We start from the raw sequence: 11,171 nt of genomic DNA, 5'->3' as shown, positions 1-11,171 counted from the left end.
CTCTGACGTGACACATCCACAGCACTGGAAATAAAGGGAGCTGTAAAACCTGCTGGATCGCTGCTTTCCAGGACATGGAACAGAGGACTACACCCATGTTAGAATGTAACACGAGCTCCTGGCTTCCTTTCACTGGGGCAGAAGGGAGTGGGGACCCTCCCTGTGACATCAGTGTTTTTGGAAGACGACCCCCGGAGAACTCTGGCCCCTGGCTCCCGGCTCAGAGCGGTGCAGCCAGATGTTGGTCCCAAACACCCCCAACACGAACCAGCCCTGCTCTGGCTACCAGCTCCTGCTGCAATGAGTGTTCATGAAGGTCCATGCTTACATTCACTCCATCTGCCCACCCAATCCCGCTGCTCACAGATGAGGATTCCTCTGACCCCGCCCACTCAGTAGAGCTGCTCAGATACGGATTCCTCTGACCCTGTCCACCCTAAATATCTGCTCATAGCCGAGGCTTCGTCCGAGAGCAAAGAAAACCGCTTTCTGTTGGAAACACAGAGACAGGAAACAGTCCACACAGCGGATCTATAACAACGTTCAGGGTTTAATTCCAAGTACAGTTTTTGGCAGGGCTCTTCCGCCCCGTCGTCAGTCTGGTACAGGAGAGTGTTTGCAGGCGGTGCGTTGCTGAGGGCAGGCCAGCTGGGTGGGACAATCCCTGGGGACGTGGGGGGGGGGGGGGGGGGGGGGGGGGCAACTTCAAACAGAGAATGTATCAGACCCTCCCACTCTCCCTCCACCACATACTGTGCTACAGGGTCCAAGGGCTGTGTGACACTGGTTAACATCACAGACATCATCACCCTTGGACATCCCCTCCGCACCCCCCACCCCCCACCCCCACCCCGCTGGCCGGCCCTCGGTTATTCAATATTGCTTTTGGACACCAAACAGAGGCAGTGATGTGAGCACACAACAAATTACCCAGTGACAGGGGAGAACGAGACGCGCGCGCTGACCCGGGGTCAGTCAGCTGACGGCCTGCCCGCGGCGCCGGGGCCTACGAGTGATATCACCATCGTACTGTCCTCTCATCTCCCCAGATTCCGTGAACAAGTCCGTCAACATCTTAAAGCGGTTTTACTTTTCAGATAATCCTTTTCAAATTCCTTTAGTGATCTCAGACAGCAAGTGTGTTTTTTATAGATATAGATATATTTATATAGTGAACTATCTATTTGTAATATATACTGCTGATAAAGGACACATTTACTATGAATTCTAACCTTCCTGTCAGATTAGACTCAGATGCACAGATTTGTTATGGGACTGACAGCAGAGGGCATTCTGGGCCTCTCCTCCAACCCGGCGTTCCACGCTGTTAAATATCTGCATGGGGGCCGCACCGAGCACCATAAGGTGTCACTGCTGCCACAGAGATACAGTTACTGCAATCGCCATGACGGGACAGCGAAATGCAACAAGGTGGAAGCGCACGCATGTGTGACCTGCGTGATTGGGGGTTGTGGGAGGAGGAGGAGTTGGTTCTGGCCAATCAGAGTCCCAGGAGACCTGCAGTCATCTGGCCCCCCGCTGGTGCACTGCTGCTCTGAGAGTGGGGGGACCTCTCGTTCGTGTGGTGCAGCGTGGGGACACCAGGGGGGTCAGGCCCTCGGGGGCCTGCCGTTAACCCTGAACCTGCAACTGTGGTCTCGCCTAGTTCTACAGCGAAAGGGTGCCGTGGATCTGCCAGTGCTGTGTGCGATACAGCTGTGCTTTTCAGACAGGGACTAAACAGGAACTCCTGCCTGGGGAAATCAGAGGTAACATATCTGAGGGGTTGTGAAAAGTACCCACTTATGTTAGACTGCATTCCTTAAAAAAAAAAATAATCACTTTGGAATACACACTCCATGTACTGTCCACTGGTAGAAAGCGTACCTTTTGGCATTGAGAGGGCAAATGACATTCAAACAGTGAAAAAGATCTGACACAGGAGCTGTGTGAGGTCGAGAGAGGCCCCCTCTTCAGAGACAGTCGGTGAATTAGCATTTAAAATATTCATATCTCTGTTCACCTTTGACCTTAAAGGGCTCTGGGAAAAGGGGAACTTTACATTCTCTTAGCGCTGAGACTGTGGAGGAATGCAGAAGCTGTGTATCCTTTCAAAATTAGGTCTGTGGCCATTTTTTTTCTTAAGTACCATCATACCAGTACTCTTTTCAATGGGGGAGAAGGAAGTCACCAATATTTCAGCTGACAGCAGCATCTTATAATTTTACAGTTGGTCTACAGTGCAAAAGAAGATCTCGATTTGACATTGTGCTTGTGTGCGATCGACATACAGCGACTTCCTGTTTGCGTTTAAACTTTTGCAACTTTAGCAAACCGCGTTTTGTTACCTAACTCTGAGGTGGACCGCGACTCGCCGCTCCCCTGCCCGAAACCTCCAGTCGCGTCTCAGACCCTACCAGCCGAACCCAGAGCGGTGACACGCAACAGCAGCAGGGCCACTCTCACGTCAGTCTGCGACATCGTCCCCCCCCCCAAGTTTGGGCCAAGAAACACAGAAAGTTTGATGACAGTCCGTGACACACAGAACTTTGTACATTTAAACACCACCACATTTTTCTTTTTTTAAAAACTCGTCAAATAAAATATTGAGGTGACCATCAGTGCTTTCTTCAACGTTCACGTACGCAGTTAGAGTATATATAAATTTAAAATGTCAGAGTAAAAAGGACAAAATGTTAAGAGGGCAATGACAGCTGTGTGCCTTCGCACACCCACTGCTCAAGTCCTTGGTGGGCGCGAATGCAGCACTTCCGCGCAGAAGTCCGTGCCCCTCCCCGGGTCTCTGTGTCCGTTCGGGGAGGGGAGTGAGGGCCGCGCCCCCCCCCTGCTCTCCGCAGACAGGGTCGCGGTGTCAGTTTGAGATGCGTTCTCCGGGCGCGCTCCCTCCAGACGCCGCGGTCCGTGCGCGTGCGTGCCGCCGCCTTCTCGCGGGCCGCCAGAGTGGTTTGGATGAGATCTGTAGTGGTCGCCGATGTAACACACGCACAAACGAAACGATGAAAAGGCAGCAGTGTTTTTTATTTTCTATTTTTTTCGTCTCCCAGCTTCCCTGTCAGTTCCCTCACTCTAAAGCCACAAGCTGGAAGCTGAGCCTTTTTTTTTTTTTTTGTCTTTTTTGAAATCCCTGGGGACTGCCGTTAACTGTGCTCCCCCCCTCCCCTTCTCCCCCCTTCCCAAACGGACGCTCAGCTTCCCGTCCCCACACCCCCGGGGTTTGTCCTCCTCTGTACGGGCCGCTGTGACCCCCCCTCCCCTCCCGCGCCCTCCCCCTATATGAACTTGAAGCACTTGGTCTTGTCGTGGGGGAGGCGGGTCTTGAACAGCACGGAGTCCACGCGGAACTGCGTGTAGAGCAGCGGCATGTACCCGTACACCTTGACGAAGAAGTTGATGCACTTGTGGCGCTCGTGGAAGTGCGAGTCGTCGTGCGACAGCGCCTGCGGGCAGCCGGGACAGCGGAACGTCCACCGCGACGTCACCTGCGGAGGGGACCGGGGACGGGGACAGACGAGGGCGGAGTTAGAGAGGCACAGAACGCAAGGAATGAAAAGAAACCGCGACAATGAGAACGATGGCGGGACAATGAGAACGAGGGCGGAATCGGACCTTATTCCGTCTCCCGAGCACTTTTCAAATGACAGTTTTTAATGGGCAATTCACAGGAGTGCTCCCTATTAGATTCATGAGTGCATATGAATGAGAATTCAACAATACAAAAGCCTGAAGAGGAACTGCTGACGCCAGCAATCAAAACCCCGGCTGATTTATTCACACTTCCGCGGCCTTAGTCAGCAAATCTGAAATAATGCAATCCGGTCGCTGTTTAGGATAAATTTGCATACATTAAAAAATGGACTTTGCCACCCGAGGAATACGTGGCATAGCGCAGAATGCCCATCAAGCTCGTGATGCACAATTTCCGGTCATTATCATTGACAAAGACGTAGCTGATCTGCGAAGGGGGAGGATGGCGCGGCGCTCTGACCTTGATGGGGGGCTTGCGCGTGATGTGGGACACCAGGAAGTTCATGGCGATGTCCTCGCAGTTGATGTACTCGTCCACCATGTCGCGGATGGCCTGGGGCATGACGTACGAGTACAGGTAGGCGTAGTACTGCAGAGGGCGACGGAGAGAGGGACGCGGGGAGGAAGGGAGAGAAATAAAGAGAGAGACAAGAGAGCGCGAGTGAGGGAGGGAACGCATTTGGCCACAGTGGGAAGAGAGGAGGAAGCCATCCGCACATCTGATCCCACTTATAATACCAGTCTCTCATTCCACTGCTTTGGACCCTAATCTAACAAACTGGTAACTAAGCCTTGCTTACTCACATTAATAAACAACTCACATTAATAACAACAGTATCAACAACAACAATAAAATGAAGCAGTGACTTCAGGTAGTTGAGGAGGGCTCAGATGAATGGGAACAGCAAGTGTTAAAGTAAATTCCTGCTTGATGACAGAAGTGAAGAGCTATGTGTTAGGGAGTGGGTCCCCTCATATGCCTGTCTGTAAGTAGTTTGTGGCTCTGTGCGTGTTCGATGGAGCGCAGATGTGCAACCCTGCCCTGTCCACAGGGAAAGTCTCTTGAGAAAGCCCACTGAAAACATAATCATTAAGATGGGAGGACCTTCTGTTTCCCTCCATTAGCGACACATCCAGCTCCTACTACCCAGGTCAAAGTCTTGCACATGTTACATTTTCCATAGAAGCTTTACCAACACAAACACGGGAGCAACCACAAAAATTCTGCCGTCTCACGCCTCACCCCAGTCTATGCAATGGGCTGGATGCAGTCCAGGTGACTGAGTGTTTGCAGAGTGTGGGGGTTGAGTCCGACGGCGTGTTAGGATCTGTGGTGTTAGGGTCCCGTGCCCAGCATGCGGGTGCGAGGGCTCACCTTGTGAAAGAAGGCGGCGCCCGTCAGCACCATGGAGAGCTCGCACGAGTAGTTGGAGTTGTAGAGCCAGGACTGGTGGTTGATGTCCCAGGCGTGGTACCTGCCCGGGAAGCCCACGATCCGGTCCCTGGCCTCACGCCACACCCTGGAAGACGTGGAGGGGGGAAAAAGGGCCAAGGGGGAAGGGAAAGGTGTAAAAGAGTGAGGGAATAAGAAAGAGGGAGAGTACGAGAGAGTGAGAGGAGGAATAACTAATGTAACTAGGTCATACAATGCAGAGAGTAAAGCGGTACCTGGGTTCTGAAAAACGGTCTTGACACACGCACTTGCTGAGCTGTGTAATTCGTTCGTTCTTTTGCGCAGTGTGCTAAACCCTAGAGACCAGGCCGTGAGCCTGGGATTTGTGCATGTGTGTGTCTGTCTCTCTATTTGCCCAGCTGAAATTAAACATCAAAGTATACCGTTCACCCACTTTTCCTATTGCGCAGACTTCTTCACAGGTAATAGGCGTTTGAGTGTGAGCGCATGTCCCAGGTGCACAGTTGCTGCTCACAGACTGAGGTACTCTGCACTCTAATGAGATTCTTTATGAGATTCTTCAAATTCCTGCTTCTCAAACACCTCTGACCCCTGACCCCTCCAGAGGCACACACTCCCACACTGCAACTACTCACATGTAGGCGCACGCACACACGCACGCGCGCACGCACGCACACACACACACAAAAATGCATTCACAAGTACGCAAACACGCGTGCAGCCCGTTGAATGTTTTGGGGGGGAGGTGGGGAAGCAAAAATCCACAATGCTGATGTTAACTACACCTGACAAATGACCCTGTTCCCACACAACTCCATTCTGCACTTGCCCAGGCACGTACTACAGCGGCTTAAGATCATTTCAGCTCTGCGGAGATCCAAACACATTCACACGCGCGCGCAAACGGGAAAATGATTTCCCTGTAGGCCAGATGACAGCCAGACCGCTGCAATTCCAAAAGGAAAAAAAAAAAAAACGAAGGGCTCGAGACACATTAAAGACTACAAAGGCGTGCTTTTTGTAAAGGAGTAGCTTTAAAGAGAAAGTGCGAGCCGGCTGTGGCACGGGATGCACTCACCGGAAGCCGAACATTATTTCGTCGTGCCGGAGGTGCGCGTCATCGTCGATGGACAAGATGGCCTCCGTTTCCACGGCGTCCCAGGGCAGGAAGCGATTGTTGAGGCTGTTCTTCTCCGTCCGAACCACCTGCACACCGGAACAGACATACAGCGGTTTCTCAGCGTGACCCACAGGAATAAGCAAAGGAGCGGGGACTTACCATTCAGTACAATGTGCAAAAAGTCACATATCATACTGTTTTGTGTACATGCACAGATGTAACTAATTCCAAAAAAGACAGAACCAGACATTAACAGTTCTTACAGACTACAGTATGTACTCGCAAATGGTTTTAACGGTCTTGCAAGTATGCCATTTTAAACCTTTAACCACCGTGTTAACCACACGCACGCGAAAAGGGTAGGCCTGTACTAAGTGCTCTGAGCACTCTCTGACATCCATTTTGATATTACTGCTCATTTTGCCGTTACATATTTCAACCAACGTGCAGATATAGCAACGAACGAGCAAAACAAAAACAGAGGGGGCGGGGGACTCTGAACATCCTGCTTGATGAGCTCCATTGGGACAGAGAACTCGAGCGTTCCTCTCTGCTTTTAACCAGCAGAATAAACACGCTGAACTCAGACGCTCTTCCAAGCAAACAAAAAGGCCTAATCAGGTCTATCACAGGAGGTAACGCCAAGCGCCCCGCTCACTTTCAAACCGAAGAATTGTGGGAAAACGACAAATTCCCCTGTTGCCATGGTTCTCTGCAAGGAACTCATACCACGACACAAGAGGAGAAACACCTGCGTCTCGAGAGGATTAACGATAGCGACTTTTATATGCTATGCCTGACAAAAACTGTCAGTACTTTTCTTATGGACGCAAGCACGAACTCCAAAACGTACGCTCTATCAGCTATTTCATACTTTGCAGTTATTTTATAACAGCTGCCTCCAAGCAACAGTGTTGGGTCGTGTTATTGGATATGTGACTATCGAACCCATTCTATAATCCACAGCGAAGGACCTTGGATCCTGAAAACTGAATCCTGTCAAATCGAGTGATGTTCTCTCTGTAATGAAGCGCTTTCTCTCCCCTCACATTTGCTCTTCTCCTCACGTCTCCCAAACCAGAGTTGTGACTCTTCATATATTATCGCCTTCTCTATTTGTTTATGATAGCAGTGAGTGAAGATTCTGCGCTAGACACAGCAGGCAGCTCACGCAGCCTTGGAGGGGGGCTGTGGGGGGGGGGGGTGTCTGAGAGGCTAATGAAGGGATTCCCCTTCCTTAAGGGTAGAAGCCAGAAACGCCACAGGACAGAATCTGCACAAGGCTGGTGGTGACTGCACAGCAGGGACCAAAACAGCAGGTGCGGTACAGAGGACACTACTGATTAATGGAAAGAGATTTGGCTTGAAACTTAACGAAAATCACCTGTTGGTGTAGAAGACATGGCAGGGATCTGGATTACTTCTCCAATATGCCATAGCTCATATCACAGCAAAGACCTGCCTTTCTGACACCACACTACCCACCCCATTTTGAAATACATTGGTATTACTTCACTGAACAGCACACCTGAGTATACTGAGCAATAGAAATGCATCAGATTATCTTTCCTCAAATACACTGAATGTATGTATTTGAATGTTTATAAGCACTACTACAGTGACATCTTTTAGTCTATTTTATGAAAATCATGTTATATGGAATAATTCTTGTTTTAAAAAAAGGTATGCATTGACTTCTGCTTGTTCAGCTTACACTGCACTGAAAAAGTACAGACTGAAAGAGCACTCACCACAATGGGGAGCCCAATGTCCGGCCACAGCAGGTCTTCAGAGGGAGGTTTCGGGGAGTTCCACACCACCACCACCTTGTTGAGGTACGGCAGCCCGTTCAGCCTCTCAAGAGAGTTCATCAGCACCTCTTCCCGCTCGTACGTCAGCATGACCACCGTGAACTGCTCCCTCGGGACGTTCCCGCCTAGTGCTGCCTGGAACTCCTTCCCCGAGCCCCCTGTCCCGCCGCCGATGGGCCGGAAGCCTGTCCCCGAGCCCAGGAACTTGGCCTCGGAGGGCAGGACGGGGTCCAGTGGGGTGTGGGGGAAGAGGTGGAAGGGCCCCGGGGGCCGGTTCCAGGCGCGGTAGGTGTCGGCGGCCGTGTAGGTGAAGTTGCGCAGGTAGCGGGGCGAGGCGTAGGGCGGCTCCGTCTCCACGGGCCCCAGGTCCAGGTCGCCGTTGTCGGCCATGTTGGGGTCGGTCCCGGCGGCCTTGCCGGCCTTGTGGGGGATCTCCTGCGCCGGCTCCTCGCGGATGGGCGCGGCGGGGATCTGGATGCGGGTGCGCACGCTGGCCAGGATGGTGCTGAAAACGCTCTCGGCCGTGGAGAAGTAGGTCTCCCACAGGAAGCGGCCCTGCCGCCGCATGGCCAGCAGGTCGTTGTCGGAGACGCTGCGTAGCAGGAAGTGCAGCTCGGTGATGCGCGGCTTGGGCACCAGCAGGGCCGCCTCGCTCCAGCGGATCATCTGGTGGTAGGGCAGCCGCGAGTGGTCGCCCAGCACCACGGGGATGGCGCCCACCTCCAGCGCCTCGAACAGCCGCATGCTGCAGCCCGCCGACGCCACCAGCTGCCCGTTGCCTGGGGAGATGACCAGGGCGAAGGTGGAGGCCTTCAGCACCTCCAGCCGCTCCTCGCGCTCGCCGCACAGCGCCCACTCCGTGGGCAGGCTGGGCCGCGGCCGGTTCTTGCAGGTGAACTCCACCAGCACCTGGTCCAGGCGGCTGTCCTGCACCGCCTTCAGGGTGCCGATGATGCGGTCGTCGTAGTCCGCCGGCGGGTCGCCCTCCATCTCCTCCTCGAAGGACTGCGGCGGGCCCTCCTGCAGGCTGCTCCGCAGGGACTCCACCTTCTCCCCCTGGAAGCTGAAGAGGTACTTCCTCTTCACCGGCACCTGCGGGGGCACCTCCAGGAAGTTGGGCTCGGACAGCGCGTGGACCAGCGGGGACACCACCAGGTCGAAGCCGGCGCGGTACTGCCGCTCGAAGAAGGTGGACTGCGCCACGGCCGCGCGGCCTGTGCTCACGTTGTACAGGAAGTTCTGCGTCATGGACTTCCTGGACAGGTGGACCAGCAGGTGGTTGTGGCCATCGGTCCTCCAGTACGGCAAGGCGTGCAGCTGCTTCTCCAGGCTGGAGGGGGACATAGAAGAAGAGGAGGAAGGGGAGTCCTGCAGCTCCCCGACCAGCACTATGTACAAACAGGCAATGCTCGGGTTGTCCGTCACATAAATGCTGCTTTTAACAGAGGCGGCGAAGGCCTGCTTGACCAGCGGGTCTATATTCTCGCCCCAAGGGTAAGTGCCAGTGTCGTACACGTAGACCGGGAACCCGGAGGTGAGAGGGCAGCGGGAGTAGTCGAAACAGGAATGGAGGCGGCAGGACCGCGGGGATTTGGGTAGAGGGAGCCCCGCGTCGTCCTTGTCCGGCAGCAGCCGGACGGGCAGCGAGAGCTTGGGCTGGTTCTGGGCCATGAGCTCCTTGTAGGAGTGCTCCGTCTGGCTGATGACGTTCTTGAGCTGCAGCAGGTCCTGCTTGGCGTTGTCGATGCTCTTCTTGCAGGCCTCGATCTTGAGGTTGAGCCGGGCGATCTCGCCGTTCAGCTCCTGCCGCTTGGCCTCCAGCTGCAGCAGCTCCTCGCTCACCGACTCGCGGATGCGGCACAGGTCCTGCACGTGCTTCACCTCGCACAGCTCGCCGCCGGGCCGCGGGCCGAAGATGCGCTTGTCGGGCCCGCCCGCCTCGTCGATGGTGGTGAGGTAGTAGTGCGCGATGAGCGGGAAGAAGACCAGGATGAAGAAGAGCGTGAAGCTCAGCCAGGTGAGGCGGATGCGGTTGGACCAGCGCAGCACCCAGGGCTGGCCGCCGTTGCCCGCGCCGCCGCCGTTCCGCGGCATGTTGTATGCCGTCATGTCCGGGTCGAGCGTTCGCGATCAGGCCGGCGTCATGGGGGATCGGCGGCCATGACGCGGGTTCATCTGATACTGCGAAATGTAAGTCCACCGCCACATAAAGTTCTTCCCGTTTGCTTCTTTCAAATTTGAGTCCTTCCTGTTGTCCCTGTGAAGCTTTAGTATCGTGGGTGATTTGGAGACCAGAGGAAAGGACATTTCATCTTCCTCCCTCTGGCATGACATGAGCTACACACTCTGTCCACCCCACCTTCCCTGCCGTTTGGAATATCTGGACTCCTGGCTTATTTAAGGACTGAGAGAAGCCTAATGAAATCAGAGGAGGAGGAGAACCCATGGTGCTGAGTAGGAAAGGGGATATGACCAGGCACAGACCTGCACAAAACCATCATGGGTCCAGTGCACCTGTACCTGGGAAGTCCATCTTAAGGGGTCAGATGAGTTTTTGTGAGCAAGGTTCAAACCATTCAGGTGAACTGAAGTCTCCTATCTTCTTCTCCAAGGTTGCAAGCCTGAAAGAGAGGGATACACATTCAAGTTTCCCCCTTATGACCTTGTAACAGACAAAGTTTCAGGAAAAACATGCAAGAGCTCTTAACACAAAGGTATGTAAGTGTTTCATTGTGTATGGTATTCGGAGTATGGTGAGGTGAACAGGATAGGACATTAATAGAGTCATGTTACGAAACCGACAAATGAGATGAAAAGTATGCCAAGAGTTAATGTATAGATGTCATGTAAGGTTGCCATAGCAGCACAGAGTAGGAAAATTATATAGACTAATAGGGTTTTTCATCTAGCTTTGAGGTAGTTTATTGTTTTTATAATTGCACTTGTTTGTTACTTGCTAGGTAGCAATTTATAAAGAAACTGGACAGATTTTATTATTGTGGAAAATCCATTACTGACTTTGAAACACTGCGAACTGGCCTGGGGCCACATGGACACTCAACATTCTCAGTTCTGCTGATGTGTCCAATGGTAGCAGCCAAATTGGTAAAAACAGAAGCAGAAGCACTACAGCGACTTTTAGTACAAAGTTTCTACCACAAAAAAGGACTTAACTCGTTCATGGTTCTTCACATAAGCTAATTTCCTAGATAGGTAGTTACCATAACTTACAAACAATATCTCTTACATAATGTGCCATTTGAAACTGAAAGGTGTGATG

The 11,171-nt window shown here is 52.9% G+C and overlaps 1 protein-coding gene across 1 annotated transcript in view; it reads right to left on the bottom strand.

Annotated features, from left to right (window-relative positions):
• Positions 1–3,185: 3,185 nt before the first annotated feature.
• extl3 (exostosin-like glycosyltransferase 3) overlaps positions 3,186–11,171 on the bottom strand; it is a 32,829-nt gene continuing 24,843 nt past the window's right edge. The window contains exons 2-6 of the mRNA XM_036550391.1: positions 7,832–10,512; positions 6,039–6,166; positions 4,922–5,066; positions 4,007–4,135; positions 3,186–3,500 (exon numbers count right to left, since the gene is read on the bottom strand). Coding sequence (XP_036406284.1) covers positions 3,291–3,500; positions 4,007–4,135; positions 4,922–5,066; positions 6,039–6,166; positions 7,832–10,000 — 2,781 coding nt within the window. The 5' untranslated portion in view covers positions 10,001–10,512 and the 3' untranslated portion in view covers positions 3,186–3,290. The remainder of the gene's footprint in view (positions 3,501–4,006; positions 4,136–4,921; positions 5,067–6,038; positions 6,167–7,831; positions 10,513–11,171) is intronic.

The sequence above is a fragment of the Megalops cyprinoides genome, chromosome 17 (assembly GCF_013368585.1).
Source record: "Megalops cyprinoides isolate fMegCyp1 chromosome 17, fMegCyp1.pri, whole genome shotgun sequence".
NCBI lineage: Eukaryota > Metazoa > Chordata > Actinopteri > Elopiformes > Megalopidae > Megalops > Megalops cyprinoides.
This window is presented reverse-complemented; position numbering and strand designations above follow the sequence as displayed.